At 40.0% G+C, this 22444-nt stretch overlaps 1 protein-coding gene across 4 annotated transcripts in view; it reads right to left on the bottom strand.

Annotated features, from left to right (window-relative positions):
• The window catches only part of LOC146374308 (kinase suppressor of Ras 1-like), a 61625-nt gene that overhangs the window by 29416 nt on the left and 9765 nt on the right, over positions 1 to 22444 (bottom strand). For 3 of the 4 annotated variants that reach the window (XM_084950309.1, XM_084950308.1, XM_084950310.1), the window contains one exon: positions 18538 to 18678. In XM_084950309.1, the coding sequence (XP_084806435.1) occupies positions 18538 to 18678 (141 nt within the window). Of the gene's footprint in view, positions 1 to 4912; positions 16580 to 18537; positions 18679 to 22444 lie in introns of those variants that run through there. The other variant, XM_084950311.1, reaches the window with a different exon arrangement.

Raw genomic sequence — 22444 nt, 5'->3', positions numbered from 1 at the left:
ATACAGCAATGACATTAGAATGTCGTTCGGACTGGAGAAGTGTAGTCGAATGGTAACGAAGAGAGGGAAGGTAGTCAGAACTGAGGGGATTGAACTACCAGAAGGCAACATTGCAGACATAGAGGACAGTTACAAGTACCTGGGGATCCCGCAGGCGAATGGGAACCATGAAGAGGCCGCTAGAAAGGCTGCAACCACCAAGTACCTGCAGAGGGTCAGGCAAGTCCTGAGGAGTCAGCTGAACGGTAAGAACAAGATCCGGGCCATCAACACCTACGCCCTGCCCGTGATCAGGTACCCTGCTGGGGTAATAGGCTGGCCAAAGGAGGAGATAGAAGCCACTGACATAAAGACAAGAAAGCTCCTTACCATGCATGGAGGGTTTCACCCCAAGTCCAGCACCCTGAGGCTGTACGCTAAGCGGAAGGAAGGGGGCCGGGGACTGGTGAGTGTCAGCACCACAGTCCAGGATGAGACAACGAACATCCAAGAATACATTGGGAAGATGGCCCCAACTGACCGAGTGCTCAGTGAATACCTCAGGCAGCAGAAACCCAAGAAAGAGGAGGGAGACGAGGAACCATCATGGAAGGACAGGGCCCTGCACGGTATGTACCACCGGCAGATAGAGGAGGTGGCTGATATCCAGAAATCCTACCAGTGGCTGGACAAAGCTGGACTGAAAGACAGCACAGAGGCACTAATCATGGCAGCACAAGAACAAGCTCTGAGTACAAGATCCATAGAGGCTGGGGTCTATCACACCAGGCAAGACCCCAGGTGCAGGCTGTGTAAAGATGCTCCAGAGACAATCCAGCACATAACAGCAGGGTGCAAGATGCTAGCAGGCAAGGCATACATGGAACGCCATAACCAAGTGGCCGGCATAGTGTACAGGAACATCTGTGCCGAGTATAACCTGGAAGTCCCGAGGTCAAAATGGGAGATGCCCCCAAGGGTGGTGGAGAATGACCGAGCTAAGATCCTGTGGGACTTCCAGATACAGACGGACAAAATGGTGGTGGCTAACCAACCGGACATAGTGGTGGTAGACAAACAGAAGAAGACGGCCGTAGTGATCGATGTAGCGGTTCCGAATGACAGCAATATCAGGAAGAAGGAACACGAGAAGCTGGAGAAATACCAAGGGCTCAGAGAAGAGCTCGAGAGGATGTGGAGGGTGAAGGTGACGGTGGTCCCCGTGGTAATCGGAGCACTAGGTGCGGTGACTCCCAAGCTAGGCGAGTGGCTCCAGCAGATCCCGGGAACAACATCGGAGATCTCTGTCCAGAAGAGCGCAGTCCTAGGAACAGCTAAGATACTGCGCAGGACCCTCAAGCTCCCAGGCCTCTGGTAGAGGACCCGAGCTTGAAGGATAAACCGCCCGCAGGGGCGAGATGGGTGTTTATATATGTGTGTGTGTGTGTGTGTGTGTGAATAACAATTTTTCTTGCATTCATTTAGACAGTCAGCTTACTGATTGCTGACTGTATATAACTGTATATATATATTAAAAAAAATTTCCTGTGTTGCACAATTTGCACATTGTTTTGCAGACTGCTGAATCTCTGCTCATCTCCACTTCTGAGAAACTGTGATTCTCTTTTTACAAACCACCTGTTTCTTTTAGTAATACTTACTTTTCCACTCTTTTGTTGCTCCTAGCTTTGAATAAAATACATACACACTTGTGCACCCTGTATGGTTTAAAGTAAAACACAATAACTCTAACAATCTTTGTGAAGCACAAATAAACACATACACATTCTTGTTCATGTTCTAACTGAGGAATAGGAAGAGTTGGAAACCAGGAATATCTATGTGTACGGCAACTAATTCAGTTGCACAGGTTAAGTCAGGTTTCCAAATTCATGGCATGTGTCTGAAACAGGCATATCCGAAAACGTTAGAGCACTTATGGAAATATGTGATGTCTTGATGAATCGAGCAGATATTTGAAGTTTACACAGCACCATTCTCACATGAAAATATCTTAAAAGTTTATTTTGTGACCCAGACAGAGTAATATTTCAAACTCCGCCACTCTGTGTTCCTCCGCCACTGCCTCGTTTGCGTTTTGGACGAAATGGATTCTGGGATATTGCATTTCGTCATTTCGAGCTGATTGGGGACCAGAACAGCCAATCAGATTTTTTTGCATCCAAGTCTGTGATTGGCTGGTTTTGTGGCACAAATATAATGGTGTAGAGAAAGAGTTGAGCGCACACAGGCAGAAATGTTGAGAGCGCGAGCAACACATTGCGAGCGAGCGCAAATGCAAAAACTGAGTGAGAGGGGCTGCTATTGTGTGCGTGTGTGGATAATAGCAAACACTGAAATAAATTTTTTGCACGCAGGAATGAATTTTGTTCACTCAAATTCAGCTTTTCTTCGCTCAAAATAAATTTCTCCTCAAAATGCAACACTTGCACCTGCAAACTTATTTTTACGTGCGCTCAAATTTTTTTTAAGCCAGCCAAGAGATATAATCTCTCCAGCTCATCTTGACTCTACTCCCAAGCCTCCTTCCAGTTGGACAAAATGACTCACTGCCAGAAATCATTCTGTCCAGATGCCCAAACCACCTCAACTGTCTGCGTTTAGTGTGGAGAAGTGCTCTATTCTGAGTCCCTCCTGAATGACCAACCTTCAGCCAGTTTCTAAACAAGAGTCTAAACATAGATTGACCGGTCAATTGACAGCATCAATTTCACAAAATATAAAATGCACCACACAGGTCCATCACTGGTGATGTTACAGCATTCTGTTTGTCAATCTTAAACTCCACTCTCCCCTTACTCATGAAAACTCCTCCACTTAAGGTAGCACCCCTTCACGAACCAGAATGTGCACTCCACCCTTTTGCAGCTGGGAACTATGGCCTTAGACTTGGTGGTGCTTATTCTTATCCAAGCTGCTTCACATGATTGCAAACAAGTCCAGTGTGACTTGGAGTTCATTGGCTTGATGAAGCAGACAGTCTTAGGACAAGATCCTAAAACTACCAAACCTCACACTTTCTAAAAACGGGGCTGTACCTAGATAATCTATTATGAAGAGAATTGGTGAAAGGGCAACCCCAGTCCAACACCCGACAGGAATGTCTGACTTAGCCCATACTTCCAATCTGAACTCTGACAAAACTTTTTAAAGCTCAGTATTCAATGTTATCACCAAAACTTAGGTTCAGAATAGATGTTTCATTTAGAAAGGACGAAGCGCCATACTCACATCTGTTGTTTATGTAAAGCATGTTGCTTAAGCCATTGTACTGCATTTCTGCAATATTACCATCTTTTCCAAACCTTAACCAGAACTCCCAGAGGCTAATCAGAAAACATTTAAACAATGATGTTGCTGCTAAAAACGAACAGAGTTTTACTTTGATGTTTTGGTGTAAAAAACCTGATGTTAGTGCAGTTAGTTGGTGCAGTATTACACTGTTCCAGAGCCTTGGCACCACAGACTGAGAGGCTCTAACATCCCTAGACTTCAGCCTTGTACAGGGAGAACTAATAGATATTAAGCTTGTCAGCGAAGACAGCGAGCAGTAGTCTATTTCACAAGAAGTTGGAATAAATGATCTAGATGTGATGATGTCATTTTGCATCACGAGCCACTTACAGTCCAATTTGATCTTAAGAGGCCTGGACCAGTGAATTTCCCTTCACTGAGATTGATTTTACATGTGATTCAAAGTCCAGAGAGCAATCAAATGTTACACCAGATTATGAACACTGGTCTTCACAAATAAGCAAAAGGAAGCAATCATTTCTAATTCTTGAATACATATCACGAGGAGTTATAATAATAGCGTCAGTCTTGTTAGAGTTTCAAACAAGGCAAACATTCAGCTACTCTGGTCTATCCAGCTGGTGAGACTTCAAAGATTGAATGATGCTGACTAAAGGAAGGGTGTAAAAGGAAAATTACAAAGGACCCAGAATTGAACCTTGTGGAACCCCTTTGGTTAGAGAAGCAGTGCAAGCTGAACTTGGAGAACTTGCTCGCCCTAACAGAGAATATCCTTCCAAATAAGTAGTAGGAAAACCAGTCTAGTCATGATATAGAGATACTAGCCAAAACCTTGAGGCTGTTTGTGGTCAACAAGATGCATGTCCCATCACCAGCAAAGACTTTATTGTATAAACTGTTGCGAGTTCCTCTTTTAATAAACAACACATTACACCTCCCTGAAATTATCCCAACACAGCCACTGGCCTTCAAAGTATTACTGTAATGGTCAAAATAAGTATGCAGTGAAAGAACAACCTATATATTAAATGTAATTTGTGTTCTACACGTCTCATCCAAAAATATGGAAAAAGTTAAAAAGACTGGCGAGACAAGACAACATTTCACACTTCGCAAAACTGATGCATACCGATACCTGGGTACTGCCTGGGCATGCCTAAGCTGACTATGTTTAGGTGATGAAACCCACCCTCCAAAACAGAACAAAGAAAAAAAAGAAAGCGGTAGAAACACTAACAGAGAGACACTGCAGTTAAAACTTTTCCTTTAACCTTCGATATCCAAATGACACTAATTACTGCTTACTGCCTTTTCGGACATACTTAGTCACACAGAAATATATTTCTGAAGAAAAGCCAGAGCACCAAGACTGAATGACAGAGTCGGTACTGACAGGCATGTGGGTATTCATAGTATGTCAAAGGCAAAAACAAATCTGTATTGATACCCACCACTGCCAATAACGACACACACACACACACACACACACACACACACACACAACTGTCCAGAGTACACAGTTGAGAACACGCAATGTGACTATCTGAAACAGCAACAATAAGGAAATGAAAGAAACACTTTTCCGAAGATCTGTATCACAATACATACCCTGAAAACCAGCAGACAGAAACAGCAGAGCTTTGATTATGTACATTACCATGAGGTTGACAGTATCTTTTAAACATTTGAGCCCCCGCTCTCATAATCCAGGCACTGTACCAGAATAATCCGTAAGCGCAACAGGCTGCTGGGAAACACACAGAGAGCCAACAAATCTTCCCACAGCTGTTATCACACTCCCTCTTTTTCTCCTCCCTCCTTCTAGCACTACCCTCCCCCTCTTTCTTTCTCACTCACGCTCAACAAGGTTTTTCACACGTCTCCTGACTTGCAAACACGGTACATAAATGATCATTGACTCCCCATGCATACAGTTTCATTTTCATTTTTACTTTTATGCGCTACCCTTAGATTAACATTTGTAATACTGTAATAACTGACAGCAAGTGCTTCATCATTATTATCATTCTTATAGTTATTTTTGTTATATTGTTTAATCTACACTGAAATGCACGCTAGACTTACAATCAAAGCAGAGCCCTGATTTTAAGAACCTTTTTTCTGGTAACACTCCATTCAAATGGTTATCTATTTGATAAGCTTTAAAGCATTTTTTATAGTTACATTTCCAAAAGCTACTCTTTTTGAGTGTATGTGTCTAATCAGTGCTAAACTCCACCCTGCCTCAGAAGAAATCCTCCAAATGAATAAGATGTGCATTAGCGCTGTATGGTAATGCTAACTCCGGCTAACTAACTCCTGCTAAATGCAGTTACATGCAAAACACCTGCACTGAAAATGTTTCTTAAACTTAATTTACACACATTTGAAGGAAGGTAATAGGAGTTAGGAGTGTGCCACATCATATCATCAGCTATAATACCAGTTTAATTTTTATGGTATAAAAATGTGATATCATGATATAGGCTGGCATAGAAATGCCATGCATTTACATTCCCTGCTCTGTGCAACAATGAGACAAGCTCGGACATGTATAAGAGAGTTGCAAGAGTGACGCTGATTACTTAGTACCAAAAGAGCTACTTCAACAACCTCCTACAAAGTACAGTACTTTGCAAGACAACTGCTCCCGCTGAAGGTGGAAACAACAAACTTGTTTTGCCAGTAGAAGATAAAATATTGTCGCATACATATGGGCTAGATAGGAGAAGATGCTTGCAGCTGCTATTGTGACCCAAGCATGAACAAATGGCTCCACCGTTGGCCCACTCACTGACTGCACTCGATATGACAGGAAGAACAAATAGTGGTTACATGATGGAAATACAGGCCTTTAAGCAGCTAGTCAAAAAGTTTGACACAAGACACACTACGAAAGTTAGAAAACATTTTTCAGTTTTATTATGTGACAATATTACGTCACATAGTATTAGTTATTGATTTATGCTGTGTCACTGGATATAATGGTGTCTCACTATTATTGCACTATAATGCTGCTGGGACCTTGTTTCTATATATTCATACTCCAAATTAGGAAAAGTGTTATCAATGGCAAACAATGGAAAAGAAAGGTGGAATATGCCCTTCAATTACTTATAAATGCTGTTGCTTTCAAGCAGTAAGCATCAATAAATCATAATTCAGCATTTATTTTTCTATATATATTCACGAATATATAATATTATCGCAAATGTTCTTGAAATATTCTGATATACATTTAAGTTACATTGCCAACACCTGATGACAAGCAAATCCTGTTTGTCATTAGGGTGGGCGATAAGTCAACATACAATACAATACAATCCAAATAGAAAATAAGTAATATATAATTACTATAGATAATCCAGATAATCCATACATATAATGGACACCTGGGTGGAAATCAAATCTCAGGATGTACCACATTTCACGGATCACATTAACTTGGTGGACCGAGACATCAAATTCACCAGGGAGGATATGAAAAACGGCAGGTTAGCCTTCTTAGACTGTGAGATTTCCATTAGTAATGGGGACATCTAAAACCTCATGTGTAACGGAAACCTACGCATCAGTATTTAAGGTTTGACTCTCATCATCCACTGGAGCATAAACTGGGTGTCATCAGGACGCTACAACACAGAGTGAACACCATCCCCACAGACACAGCGGCCAGGGAAGCAGAAGATCAGCACATCAAGAAGGGCAAAGAATCGAGGAGGAGGCCTAAGGGTACGACTTTCGCCATCGTACAGTGCTGTGAATGGTACTCATGGCCATTGATCAGTGGGCTTTGATCAGTGGTTGTTGATCAATGGTCATGAGAAATTGCATAATTATGACACTTTTATTGTGTCAGCAGACTATTTGGGGTCATTGTCATGCCAGAAAAATGAGGCCTTTGCCAATCCAACACTTTCCAGATGGTATGGTATGGTGGATCACAATCTGACAGAAGTTTACTGTTTTCATAATTCCATCAATTACGAATACAGTTTCAAACCATGAGTTTTTACTTATGGCTGTAGACACTCCTCTCTATACACATTGATAATAACTTGATTCATCACTTCATAAGACCTGTTTTCTTGTACGCTCAAGTAATTTGAAGTGATAATAATTTCGTTTTGCTTTGATGTAGAAGGTTCCTGAAAAATCTTTAATTTAATTTACAAGAATAAAAAGTACAATAATTAAATATAAATTTTAGAGCACATCAGGTAGTTAAATGCTTACAGCACTAAATGCCTTTCCAGTTATTCAATTAATAAAACAGATCTGTTTTAGTTTAAAGTGAGAATGTAAGTACACCATAAAATAAAAAAATGCTATGTGCTGAATTATTAAAGCTGAGGTTCACTTCCATAGTTCATCAGGTAAAGGAGCCTTATTTTTTCCAATTACTGAATACAACAGAAAAGCTTTAAGTTGTCAGCTTACTAAGTTCTGCCTCCTCATGCATTTTACTAAATTGGCATAGTCCTGTAAGTGTTGTAGGAACATGCCTGATTCCAGCTATACCCCTTGGGGCAGTGCTTATCTCTTACACAGTAATAAATGACAGGAATGCACATGCAAAATGCAAACCCAGAGACAAACGTGCACAAATATGGGTGGGTGTGTTATAAATCTTTTCATTAACAGTTTGTCCACATATAGATCAAATGACACGCTGCAAATGACAAGTCTAGTGTACTTGGACCTCTCCCTTTCTAAAAGGAAATAAAAAATATGGAAATAAATAAAATAATATAATATAATAATTAAAAACCTGTAGCAGCTGGATAACGTAGTGGTTAGACTACACTCCTTTGGAGCAGAGGATCAGAGGACAGCTGGATACTGGAATGCCTAGAATTGTACAAGATCAACAGGACCCTAAGAGCCTTCATCAGGAACTCAATGGGGATGTGGCGTACAACACTAGAGGCCAACTCCAAGCCCATAGCACAAGTCACAAGTCAACGGAACGGAGCAGTTGTCAGCCACCTCCTGTACATGGATGACATCAAGCTATATGCCAAGAGTGAACGAGACATCGATTCACTGATCCACACTACCAGGATATACAGGATATATTCGGGCTGGAGAAGTGTAGTCGGATGATAACAAAGAGAGGGAAGGTAGTCAGAACTGAGGGGATCGAGCTACCAGAAGGCAACATTGCAGACATAGAGGACAGTTACAAGTACCTGGGGATCCCGCAGGCGAATGGGAACCATGAAGAGGCCGCCAGGAAAGCTGCAACCACCAAGTACCTGCAGAGGGTCAGGCAAGTCCTGAGAAGTCAGCTGAACTGTAAGAACAAGATCCGGGCTATCAACACCTACGCCCTGCCCGTGATCAGGTACAATAAGTACCCGATCACCATATATATATATATGCACAGAAAAAAATGGCAGGAGCAAAACAGCACCAACTGGTAGATAGAGCAGTCGCCTGAGACTACAAGACCAGACTGACCAACCTGTGCACTGCCTGGATCGACTAGAAGAAAGCCCACATATGGATCCTGGAATGCCTAGAACTATACAAGATCAACAGGACCATAAGAGCCGTCATCAGGAACTCAATGGGGATGTGGCGAACAACACTAGAGCCAAACTTCAAGCCAAGTGGCAGAAGTCACTGTCAAGTGCAGGATCTACCAAGGAGATGCTCTCTCCCCACTGCTCTTCTGAATAGGCCTGAAGCCCCTCAGTGAGATTATCAACAAGACTGGCTACAGATGCCGACTACGGAATGAAGCAGTCGTCAACCAACTCTTCCACAAGGATGTCGTCAAACTGTCTGCCAGGAGTGAACGAGACATCAATTCACCAGTGATAGATGGCCATGGTGATAGATGTAGATATACTGAGTGATACCAACACAGGGCATACATGTAACCAAGTGGCTGGCATAATATACAAGAACATCTGTGACCAGTATGGCCTGTAAGTACCAAGGACTCCTTAGCCTCCTGTGAAGACATTTCATTTCTGGAAGAAATGGAAGAAAACGTATGTATGTATATATACATATGCGATGGGCAACTCTCCCCCATATTTAGAAATGTGTAAGAAAATATGGATGAATTTTTTATCCATTTATTTCTCACCTTCACTATCTCTACTCCATGCAAGTTCACTTTTCCACCCTCCTTCTCATTCACACACATATATTCTGTCTTGCTTCTATCAACTTTCATTCATTTTTGCTCAGTCTTTCCATTTCTACATTCATCAGTTCCTCAAAGTACTACTGCGATCTTTTCGATAGAGGTACTCCCACTCTTTCATTTGTAGCACATTTCCATTTTCATTTCCTTAATAGCTCAATCTTTCTGCCTAGCCAATTGATACAAGTCCCCTTCTCATTCCTTAGTATCCAGTCTCACATTCACTACAAGTCTTTCTCTTTGCTGTATGCCTGGCAATCCAGCACTCCTGTCTACTTTCTTTAACTCCCTGACTATTCTTTGCTAACCCCTTCGTTTGAATACTTTCCTTCACTTCCTTATTCCACAACTTCCACAACAAGTCTCCTTCTCCTTTTTCTCTGTGTGGAGGATGCACCAAATACCAAAAATCAAATCACCTTTTCCAGTGAAACAATATGGTACTCTCTCTGAGCTTTTAATCTGAAAGATCTTAATCCAAAAGTATGCATTAAAGAAATGTTAAACCGCCTGTATACGCTGGCGTCTTGTCCTACCTCAGTGTGCTACATATGATTCCAGTTTGCTATGCAGCGCCTTCCATGCGGGCTGACTGTCAGCCTGATCGCCTCCTGCTATTAGCTCCTTAGCGCTTCCTTGTCCACCTGTCACTTCCTCCTCAAGCCAATGTCAGGGGAGAAAAACAAAACTGAGTCACCCTGAGGTTTGAACACTACCTTCACTGTTTGTGTGCACTTTTGTTTACAAAGTGCTTTCAACATGTGTATATCCTTGAATCACTGTGTGTGTGTTGGTATGTGGCTGTGGCTGGTTTGGGTGTGTATAAATAGCTCACTGGGGAGGGACAGAGGCTTACAAAGCAGCTGACTCAACACATTCTAGTTTGAGTGTGTGCTCATCACACAGAGCAGTATGGCTGGTGCTCTTGAAAACACTGCAAAACTCTGTCCAGCCAATGTACTACATACTTACTAACTATAAAACCTTACCATTCTGTTTAGACACCTGGAACAGTACATTAGAAAAATAAAACATATTCAGTATAATGACGTCAAGCTAAACTGTGAATGACAGTTATACATCTGACTAAACTAAAATAGCAAAAAAATGTGAAATGTTAGGAAATACTTTTGTCTTTGTAGCATATCCAATAGCAAAAAAAAACCCACACATATCTCTGACATAGAATAACATCATGTTAGGAAATCTTGCTACCTTTAGGAGTCACCGCAATGTATCATTAGCCTCCATCTCACCCTATCCCAAGCATCTTTCTCTGTCACATCAACCCTTTGCATAGCCTCCTTCACTAAATCCATGAACCTTCTCTGTGGTCTTCCTCTTTTCCTCTTGGTTGGTAGCTCCATATTCAACATCCCTTGTCCAATATGTCGACTGTCCCTGCTGTATACATGTCCAAACAGTTCAACCTTGTCTGTCTAACTTTGGCTCCAAACCTCTCAACTTGAGCAGTCCCCTCTTTTTTATAAACATTTCCCTTCTTATATTAATTTCTAATCTTGTACATCCTGGTCACTCCCAGTGAAAATCTGAACATCATCAACTTCACATCCAGCTCCACCTTATATCTTTTTGTAATTGCTACCATGTCCAAGCCATACATCATATCAGGTCTCAGTGCCATCTTGTGAACCTTCCCTTTCAATCTTCCCACTATCCGTTTCTCACAAATCAAATCTTCTTCACCTCTCTTGTGCATTGTTCATTGTTTTGGACCATTCGCTTTAAATTGGTTGACACCCCCCCAACCCCAAGTATTTTGCTTTTTGCATCTTCACTGTTATGGAGCCATTATGCTCGTCATACATTATACAACAAAAGTGACATCACATCCCATGATGTGAAGGCCATTGCTGTGACATCATTTTAGCTTGCTGTGCACTTCTTGATTTTTGTAACATTGTGCCTTTTGCCATTGCCACTGCAGGCCGGTTGAGGGCATGAGTTGTTTTTTTATAGCATGTTTAATGACATATCAGAATCTCAGAGATTGACAGAATATACAAAGGGAGATGCAGCAAGATGACAGTTTGTCGAAAGACCTTTGGACAAAACTCTGCGAGTTCTTTGCTTCCATTTTGACTTCTTCTCATCCTATACCAGTGCTGATCTGGAGGTTTTTTCTGAGTGGTGACACTTATTGTTCAATGGAAATACTCTGTGCACCCTAAGCGAAGGTGCATGCAGAGCAGTGACGATGTCATTGTTGGCGTATGAAGAGATCAGTGCACTGGGGCCCTTACACCTATCTCCATCTCAGTTACACATATGTGTCGCCAGAAAACCACACCATCTGTAAAACACTGACATTCATTTCACTTATTGAAGACTAAACTTTGGACAGAAAGGCCCACAAAGAAACAGCAACTGAAGCCGCTGCAGTAAAAGCCTGGCAGCACATTAAAAACAGGAAACCCAGCATCTGGTGATGTCCATGAAATCAAGACTTCAGGCGCCATTGCCAGCAAAGGGTTTTCAAACAAGTATTAGAAATGAACATTTTGTTTTCAGTTATTTAATTTGTCCAATTACTTTAGAGCCCCTGAAAGAAAGGGATTGTGTTAAAAAATGCTTTAGTTCCTCACATTTTTATGCAAGCTTTTTGTTAAACCCACTGGATTAAAGCTGAAAGTCTGCACTTCAACTGCATCTGAGTTGTTTCATTTAAAATTGACAGTGGTGATGTACAGAACCAAAATTAGAAAAAAAGTTGTCTCTGTACAAATATTTATGGACCTGACTGTGTCTTTGGACTATGAGAGGAAGTACCCAGAGGGAATAGGTAGAAATAAGTGCTTGTATGAATTGATGTAAATGAATGGGGCATGTTGTACAGAGCACTTTGCTATATATGAATATGTACATTTACCACCTATGGTATCAATTTCAAAATCCTACGTTGCCTTGAACTAAGCCTGGCATGGCGCAGCTACATCTGCAGCCTGTCCACAGCTTGGACACAAGCATTTCACTACATGTTGTACTGTGTATGTGACAAATAAAATTAGAATTTGATCTTTTAGTTAACCCTAGAACAAGATCATGGACAGAAATTAGCTTTCTCTGAAGGGTGAATGGGCTTTTCCTTAGCAATAAGGTGAGGAGTTCAGCCATTTGGGAGGCACTCAGAGTAGAGTCACTACTCCATATTGAAAGGAGCCAGTTGAGGTGGTCACCTCCAAAGTAAGGTGTACCAGCCAGGGTACATCCTACCGGGAGAAGTGCAGGCTACACTCTGGACACGCTTGAGAGATTACATGCTTCGGCTGCTGACTTGTGACTCAATTTCAGATAATCAGAAAAAAAAATATAGCTGGATAATGTATTGTTATTTTAGATTTTAACTTTTATTAACGTGGCTGTCAACATGCATGATTTATAATGCGCCACACTTTTTAGTCAGAATATATTAGTTATTAGTTATTGAAGTAACATGCTTTCATATCATATTTAACATCGGTTTAAGTGGCAAGTTTTTTGTTGTCTGTTTGGAGTATAACCTGTTGCGTTCATAATGCACGACCCGAGGTGCCCCACATAACCGGCATGATTCATTATTGAAGAAAATGCCTTTTTTTGGTTTTTGACATTATCTATGAAATAGTTTAAATTTAACTTAATATCTGACTGTTTCTTAGTTTGAGACTACTCAGATTAATTTTTTTCTCTAGTTTAGTCGACTTGGAAATTAGTCACCAGCCATTCCTAGTTTAAATCGACCTCTGCTTCGTTTTTCCCCTTGACGCACTCGGGTGTGGACCAAAACAACCACACCGAGACCCTTTGTAGGAGGTGGCCTAAGCTGTTCATTTATGGAATGAATGTGATCAGAACTGATCCAAACCAACTATCAGATACCCAAATTTGAGATAAAAAACATCCCGTTGCCACTTATGCTTTATATTCAATGTGGCAAGGTACTATAAATGCACAAAGGTCATATGCACTGTTCCCTCTAAGCTGCGCGCATGCGCAATTGCGTACTGCTGGCACAGTCTCTGCGCACAGAAAATCTGCATTGCACACAAAAAAAAATCTAACCTGAATTGCAATTAAAATTAAAACTTTAATAATTCTGTTTTGCAGTGTTAGTCAGTAAGTGACTGGCTGCTCCCGTATGGGATTAGGACGATGCTACCTTATCCTATAGTCCAGCCAATAATGCGATTCACATTCGTATATACGCAGCTAATCAAAGTCGTTGACAGGCTATGACAGCGTCCTTATGTGCCGACACCGGTGTTTTAGCTAGCAAAGCGGCGTGGCTGATGTGGAGTGAAGCCACGTTAATGACAACGTGTACAACCATTGGAGATGTGAGCAGGATAGATGGAACAATTGATGGAAAAAGTGTGGACTTTATACCAGTTTTTAAATTGTGTTGATAGGTCACGTAAAACCAGAGTTATGATAAAAATATCTGCAATGTTTAGTTTTTTCCTGAATACTATCGTTGTTTATATTTACTGCGGGAAGAAACGGTAGAAACGGCGTTTTATAAGGAAAACGCTTGAAAGCACTCTCCGCCTGTGAGCAAAAACAAAACCAAAAAAACTCCACCCTTTCCTATTGGTGGAAAAATGTACCATGTCGACCAATCAAAACATGATATGGCAACATGGCATTTAGATGTTTAGGAAGGGGGACGTTTTGGAGTGACGGCGGTGGTTTGAGATTTGCAACGTTTAGCGCAAATCTTGTGTAGTTAGTGTGTAGTGTAGTCCAAGGGTGTAGATTTGGTTTTGGCATTGGTGGGGACGGATGATTCAACCACCAAACCCTGCCCTGTTTCTTTTTGTTTTTCCCTTTTTGACTTTGCTTCTTGATTAAAAAAAAGGAGAAATATACTTGCCAACATATGCTATTCTACATGCTTTTAAACCATTTAAAATTACAATTCATCTTTTTATATGTGAATTATATAATGTTAAATTACAAAATACATGCAGTCAAACATGTGCACCACCAAGTCATCATTAGGGATGGGTACCGGTATCGGTTCTGACATAAACGGTAGTAACCAGACCGAAAAGCAGCGCACATTTCGGTGCTTTATTTTCCTGAGATGTCATACACTTTGGATTCCAGCCAATCATTTTACCTTTGCAAGCGTAGTAGGTGGGTCCAGGTATGTACGTTCTTTTAGAGCAGAGCTACAGATTAAAAATGCCCAAGGCGAAGCGGTCAAAAGTCTGGCTGTACTTCACAGCAAAAGATGCAAACTCAGCAGCCTGCAACATGTGCTTTAAGGTGATACTGTGCAAAGGAGGTAACACCTCGAATCTGATGAAACACCTGGCAACGCATAGCGGGTTTTTTTAAAAGCCGAGAAATGCACCGTATTTGATAGCTTGCTGCGAGACCTCACACCGAGTACATCTACTGCGGGTGTGGTGCCTGTTATCGGTCCCGGAGTTAGCAACATCCCCCAAAAACCCGAAGAGGAGTACAGTCCTGGCCCCTAGCCCTGCCAGTGTAGCAAAAATGATGACGGATGATGATGGCAGCAGCAGCCGTTCTTCTCTGGGTCAGTAGCTTAATGTTGTTCGTGTGTAATTTACGCTGAGTAGGCTAACCACGTTATTAAATTAATGCACGTATGGTGAACTAGCAAACACCGTCGTAGTTACATGCGGATGTCTTCTTGTTTGATGGCAGATACTCCCTTCACCCTGGCCAAAAAAGCTAAAATGACCAAAGAAAAAGCGGGAAACAGTTAAACATGAGAGGTTTTTGGACAAAGTTTGTGTTCTTCATTCTTTAAGCACCGGTACCGTTTCAAAAGTACCGGTTTGGTACTGGTATCGGATAAAACCTAAACGATACCCATCCCTAGTCATCATACAATTTCACCTGCAATCTTGTATCACCATTCCTCTCTGAGCTTTGTGTTGGTTCTTCTATCACCTGACAAATAGGACATACATGACAATAAGAATAAAATGTGTAGCTGCTTCAGTGTTTCTGTCAATTTGTGCAGATCTTGACTCATCAGTAATGTTTGTAGGGTGAGTGCATTTTTAACTACCTCATGATATTTTGTCTCAAAAATTAACCCTATGAATATATCAGTACCATTAGGATGAAATTATTGTGTCACCAAAATTTTAACATTAGACATATAATTTCAACAGCCTCTGTAAACTAATATCCTGGCTTGCTCGAGGCTGCCATTTTCTCTGACAGTTTCAATCAAAATTAGAAATGCTACTGTGGGAGACTGAGATAACTAATACTGCTGCCTGTTGTGCAGTTAGTTTCCAAAATACATTATTCATGGTTACATACAATTTTAGACTGATGTGGGCCAAAGCCTAGCATAGCCTGTAAAGTTATTATGACGGACACATTTTATGAGTGAACTTGACTTTAAGCGACTTACAGGTTTCTTTGAAAAATACTTTCTTATATCCAGGTTCTTCCTTTTTGCTGTCATCCTCTCCTTGCAGGTCCTTGCAGCGCAGGCTTGCTGCTGCTAAAACTAAACAGAGCTCCCTGAAAGGCACAGCCAATCACATTGGCCATATTAGTCACATGAGGTAGGACTCCAGTAGAGAACGTAATTTAACTCTTTCTGCACCGCTGGGTGAATGAGACGTTGACAGATCTTTTTTTTTTTCCTTTCTATCGGTTTTGTTTTTCTTTACTCAAAGAGATCAAATTATTGGTGGGGACATGTCCCTTCCGTCCATGCCAAATCTACGCCCTTGGTGTAGTCAATAGTTTTGTTGTGTGTGTCAGAACAATGAGGCGACTGCTGAATGTTACAGGTGATACAGCAGTGATACATCTGCTGTTGTCAGGCCTGCAGGTATCAGGCTGTTGTTCTCCTTTATCTCATAGTGGACAGAAATTATTTTTTGGAGTGGCACAAATAATTTGTGTGGCATCAAATTTGATGCAGAACAGCTGATTGTTCTGTAAATAGTTTGAAATGTTTATTTAAAAAAACGTCTTGGCTGCATTTTTAGATAAACAGCTGCAAAAAACTTTTTTGCAAAACTCAGTTACTTTTTTGAAGAAGTAACTATATAATTAATTGCCCAACATTGGTCATTATATACTGTACTTTGCAGACAGAGAGTTGCAGGACTCTCTCCCAGACCACAGACTCAGACTCAGAATACAAGTCAGAGCTTTATAAAAAAAAAAGAAAGAAAGTTTTGTTTTCAAAATTGGAGTTTAAGTTATTTTTACTTCCAATAATGTTAACATACTACACAGGCCATGAACAAGATTTTTTAAATTTTCATTGTAAGTGGGCTAAAGCACTTAATTAAAAGTAGTCTAACATAAATGTAAATGCTGTAATTTGATTATTTTAATAAACCATGTAACTTGGATGGATTAGATGCTGGTGTGACCACAGTGCACACGTCTGCTGTCGCTCACAGTGGTCCAAGGGACCGCTCAAGGAGTTTGTGTGTTTGCTCAGACACATGAAAAATTAGAGGGAACATTGGTCATATGGCCTAGCAGCTAGCTGTGAAATGAACATAAATTCTCTATGTTTTTCAATAGTGTTATTGGGTAATATCCCAATAACACATCAATGTTTTGTGGCGGAGGGGTAAAAATATCAGTAGGCAGAACAAAATTCTGGAGTTTCCAGATGGTACTCTAATTAGCCTACAGCTGAGAAAAAGATTTTGTGAAATGTATGGATATTTTTCATTTGTGACACCCACGTTGTAGGTATGGAAGTAGGGGTGGGTGATATATCAAATATACTCAATGTATCACAACCTTTTTGACGTATGCTGGTTAAAATGGTTTTATCGTAACCATCCACTATAAATTTCAATGACACTATTAAGCTGTCTGCAGGTAATTCACTATCAGTTTTTTTTCTCCCACATGCTGTGAATGCATCATTAATCCTCTCCCAACTGGAAATATTTCTACCTGGCATGCATGTTTATATACTACCAGATAGGGAAAAATATGTAGACAGCGGGAGTTTCAGATGAGCGAGGGAATGAGACTCGCTGTAATTTGGATTTCACAAAGAGGACGACAAACAAAATGTGGTAATTTGCAAAACATGCTGTAATACTACTGCCACTAAAGGTAAAGGTACCACAAATTTATCCCAACAGCTGAAAAGTCATCCACTGTAAAATGAAGAATGTTTTAAAGTCCGCATATCAACCTCTCCCCACACACCAAAGAAAACATTAAATAATTCTAGAAATAGTTCTTTTGTTTCTGTAATTTGAGACATACTGTGACAGTACTGTCATTGTGAAAAACCTCTGTGTGCAACTGATGGTTCAATTCATTCAGATTTTTTGTATTCAAAGTAGGAAAAAAATATTGAATTTTTGATTTGATTGAGTATAACAATCCATTTTCAGCACTATATGATTGAAAATAAATAATTATTTTAACATATCGTAATATGTATCGTGTATCATGATATAGCCAAAAAATATTGTGATATTAGATTTTCCTCATATAGCCCAGCCCTATATGGAAGTTTAAAATAAAAGAGCATATAAAAATATTTTATACATTTTATTTTCCATTACTGTGAAATACAGCTAGTATACCATTCAGAAATTGTCCTTGGATATCTATTGCAATGTAAATTTTTTTATTAGTGTTTAAATATGGAACTTTAGATTACGGCTTTTTTAACATATATTTTAATTAGTCAATACACAAGCATTTAGTGTATCTGTCCCAAATTCCAGATCCAGGTTCAATTTTGAAAAATTTCAAACTTATGTCTTTCAATTTTGTTGAGTTCAATAGATGAAAAAAAGCCTGAAAGTAGATGAAAGGCCCATTGTTCAAAGTATTTCATATAGGAAGCTAAAATTTCACAGCAATCGTTATATATGTCCAAATTTTAAACCATAAAATTTACAGGCAAATCAGTGACGGGACCAAGAAAATGTAATGATTTGAGATGGATTGACCCGAGAAATGTAATGCAAGGTGAAAAAGAACTGGCCTTGAATTGTGTATAATAAGATGTGCACTAGTAGATAAATAATGTGTAATAATAATGTGTGTTTTTCCATATACAAGACAAATTGTGTTCCACAAATATAGTCAGGTCAAAAAAATAAATAAATAAAAGTACACATACAGACCTGTATGAACTGTGGCGTGAGGTCAGCTGTGAGGAGCCAGTCCTCCAGTCTTGGGTACTGAGCAAGAGCTTCAGGTCTTTCTCCTTCTGGTATCCTCTGCCTCAGCTGTAGCTGTGTCCACATGTACTTGGTCAGCTTCACCTATAGTGGAAGGCAACAAATACAATGTTTCACTCACTAAGGCACATAAAGAAGAGGATAAAGTCTGATAAGGATTATGCTCCAGTGACATAAGCAGTATAATGGAACAACTTTAACCTCCTAGGACCTGGTGTCCACATATGTGGACGTCACATTTTGGGTTGTCTAGACCAAAATACTAAATTTTGCTCTACAAGGGCCTGATATCCACTTATCCTGCCACTGTTCTATCAAAATTTAAAACGAATGTCCTCATATGTGGATCTCATTTTTCTCAGAAACACAAATCAGGTAAAAAATAAAACTCAGGTAATCCTTGTTTTTACATTCATCAGGTCCCAACCAGCCCAAATAGCAAAGAGAAATTAAAAGGCATGCCATGAAAGAGTTCGGGTCTAAGGAGGTTAATGTACAGTTGTGTCAGTGTCCAAATACGTATGACCTAAGTGTTGTTGTTTTTTTTGTTTTTTTTAAACCTTTTTACTGAAAACATATTCCAATTACAGCTAGATAATTCACACTGACATAATGTGTAGACTCTCAGCTTTCATTTAATTGTATCCACATTTAAATTGGATGAAGGGTTTTTAGGAGTTTCAGCTCTTAACATGTGTCACCCTCTTTTTAAAGGCACCAAATGTAATTGGACAGTTGATCAAAGGCAATTTCATGGGCACATGTGGGCAATTCCTTCATTATGTCATTATCAGTTAAGCAGATAAAAGGCCTGGAGTTGATTTGAGGTGTTGTGTATGCACTTGGAAGATTTTGCTGTGAACAGACAACATGCATTTAAATGAGCTCTCCATGCAGGTGAAACGAGTCACCCTTAAGCTGCAAAAACAGAAAACACATCTGAGAAATTGTTACACTATTAGAAATGGCAAAATCTACAGTTTAGTACATCCTGAGAAAGAATAAGAAGAAAGAAAGAAAGAAAGAAAGCAAGCAAGCACTGGTAAACTCAGCAACACAAAAAGACAACACCAGTGGATGATCACAGAAGGGGTAGGCTTATCAATATCCAAGTCTACCAAAAAGGAAAGACTGCATAAAAGTAAATACAAAGGGTTCACCTCAAGAATAGAAAGGTTAGACTGACTTTGCTTACAAAACAAACAAACAAACAAAAAAAAGCAACATCTAAAAAAGCCAGCACAGATCTGGAAAAACATTCTTTGGACAGATTAAACCAAAATCAACCTCAACCAGAATGATGGCAAGAAAAAAGCATGTTGAAGGTGTGGAACAGCTCATGATCCAAAGCATACCACATCATCTGTAAAACACAGATGGCTTGAGCTTGGTGCTGCCTTGAGTGTAGCACTTGGTGCTCCTCCCAGCCCCCATAAATAAACTTGTGTTTATTGATGATGTAACACAGGACAGAAACATCCGAATGAATTCAGGTTGGTGTTCAGACACATACTGTCTGCTCAAATCCAGCTAAATGCAGACAAATTAATTGGGCGGCCTTTCATAATACAGATGGACAATGACCCAGAACATACAGCCAAAGGAAACCAGGATTTTATTAAAGCAAAGAAGTGGAATATTCCTTCCTTACAAAGAAATATGGAATATTTCATATTCCTTTCTAACTACACCTAATAGCTTGGGTACTCGTTTTAATGAAATTAAAATAAGCAGTAGCTAAAGGGCAGGTAGGACATATTTTAAATTTAGACCTGTGTATCATATCAACCATAAATGTCAAGTAACGTACATATGTAAAGCAGTAGTAAGAAATGACACAGACCAGCCTGAGGAAATCCCCCTGACTAGTGGTCCACACCAGACATCTGCTCTTTAACGGTCATATCAACTGTTAAACTGAGTGTGAAGTAACTGATGCCTCTGACATCACTGGCACACAGCTGATGATGCCCACCAGTACTGTTCCATTGGAAGAGACACCTCTTTGGACGCTTACCCTAACCCTTAAATGTTGCTTGTAGTGAAGCAACAGACACAAAATATAATAGCAATCAGTGAAGCGAGCAAAAAGCTAGTTTTATTATACTAAGCAAGAAAAACGCAAAGAGTGACAAATAGTAGAAATACAAAATGCAAGAAAAACAGGGAAAAAGTACTGTCTGCTTCAGGCCCAAATAAAAGGGGGAGTTTGATGCACCATTTGATGCACTGATCAAGTATTACCTACAGGAGAAGCAGGTGATTATGTGACAGAAGGTCTACAAAAAACACGCAGAGGTGGTACAAAGGCAAAAAATCCAAAACGTTTGAAGTCCAGTGCGATGTTTCTACAGTCTGTCATCTAACTTGTAGAAGATTTTAGAGCACTTTACGCCTACTGACATCAAAATGCTGACATTCTTTTCCAGCAGGACTTATAAGGTCCCACCTTCGCGGTTCCAAAACTATTAGCAGTTTACTGACCCCTTTATTACTGTGCTTAATTGACAAGAATCCCATGAAAAACACCCAATTCAGATTATAAACAAGCTAAAACCACTATAAGAGAAAATTGGGCTTAAATAGTACATTTCCAGTGGCACAAGGTGATTACCTGCATCCTGGCATATTAGGGGCCACATTAAAAAAAACATATATCGCTCATCTTAGAGATGAAGTCGAAATTCTGAGGTTAACGTCTAAATTTTACTTGAGAAAAAAAAGTCAAAATATTATTTCGCGAAAAAAGTCAAAATGTACTGCTGAAAAAATGTTGCAGAATCTGCATCTGAGCAGAAGAAGAAAAAAAACAAAGAAGAATTGCAGGGGACACAGAACGATGAAGACAACGATGAATTAACTTTCTTATGAGACCTAGCATTAATCTAAAGTCTAATCATTTTACGTCAACAGATCTAATACACCTACATTGTTCTAGGATAAATCATCTATGTGGTTTTGTTCACACATCCATCTGTGCACTCTGACATCTGACAATATTCATCTGAAAAGATACACAAAAAAAGAGGGGGGTGTGCAAACGAATCTGTTCAGACAAGATAAAAGAAAAGGTACAAAAAGGTCAGAAGGAGGAGGAAAACTTCTAAGAGGAAACAGAGTGGAGAGAAAAATGACAAAAGAGAAAGCAAGAGACTGCAGTTGGGAAACCACATGGGGCTTTCCGAACTCTAATCAACACTTTACAGACTACCCTATTCAGCCACAGAGAAGAGCCTTGCTGTGGCTAAATTGTTCCACTATATTAACTGTGTTCAAAGTCCCCTCAAAATCTACCTTTGCAGAATTATTTTAACTGAAATTCCAGCAACAACTGTCAAGTGTGATCTGTATATTGGCTTGAACAAACAATAACTTGACTTCAGATAAATAAAAACCTACCAACAATCTTATACATGTTGTATATCTACAATGTAAAGTGCCTTGAGGTAAACGTGTGAATTTATGCTACATAAATAAAATTGAATTGAAATTGAATTCAGTATTCGCCAAAGGAAAGGGAGAAAGAGAACAACCAAAGTGATGAACAGACAGCGTTACACCAACTGTAAACACCTTTGCCCTATAACATGCAAGGCCAGCCAGACGAGGAACACGTCCTTCTTCTCCTCCCACTGTCTTCCAAGTCAGTTGACTTTCTTGCCAAACAGGCCTTGCTCATAATGCGTGGGAAGAGCCACAGCTAAATTTAGCCTCCTGCTACACATACACACAACAAGCACTTGGTGCTCCTCCCAGCCCCCAAGAGAGTGAGCAGTAACAGCCACTCCTCAGTTGCACCGCATATTCACATGCACACAAAATATATTGAAAAACTCAGACCAGCCCATCT

The sequence above is a fragment of the Perissodus microlepis genome, chromosome 14 (genome assembly GCF_051167445.1).
Source record: "Perissodus microlepis isolate ML-2025 ecotype Zambia chromosome 14, ASM5116744v1, whole genome shotgun sequence".
In the NCBI taxonomy this organism is placed as follows: Eukaryota; Metazoa; Chordata; class Actinopteri; order Cichliformes; family Cichlidae; genus Perissodus; species Perissodus microlepis.
Note: the sequence above shows the minus strand (reverse complement) of the source record. Positions and strands in the feature narration are given on the sequence as shown.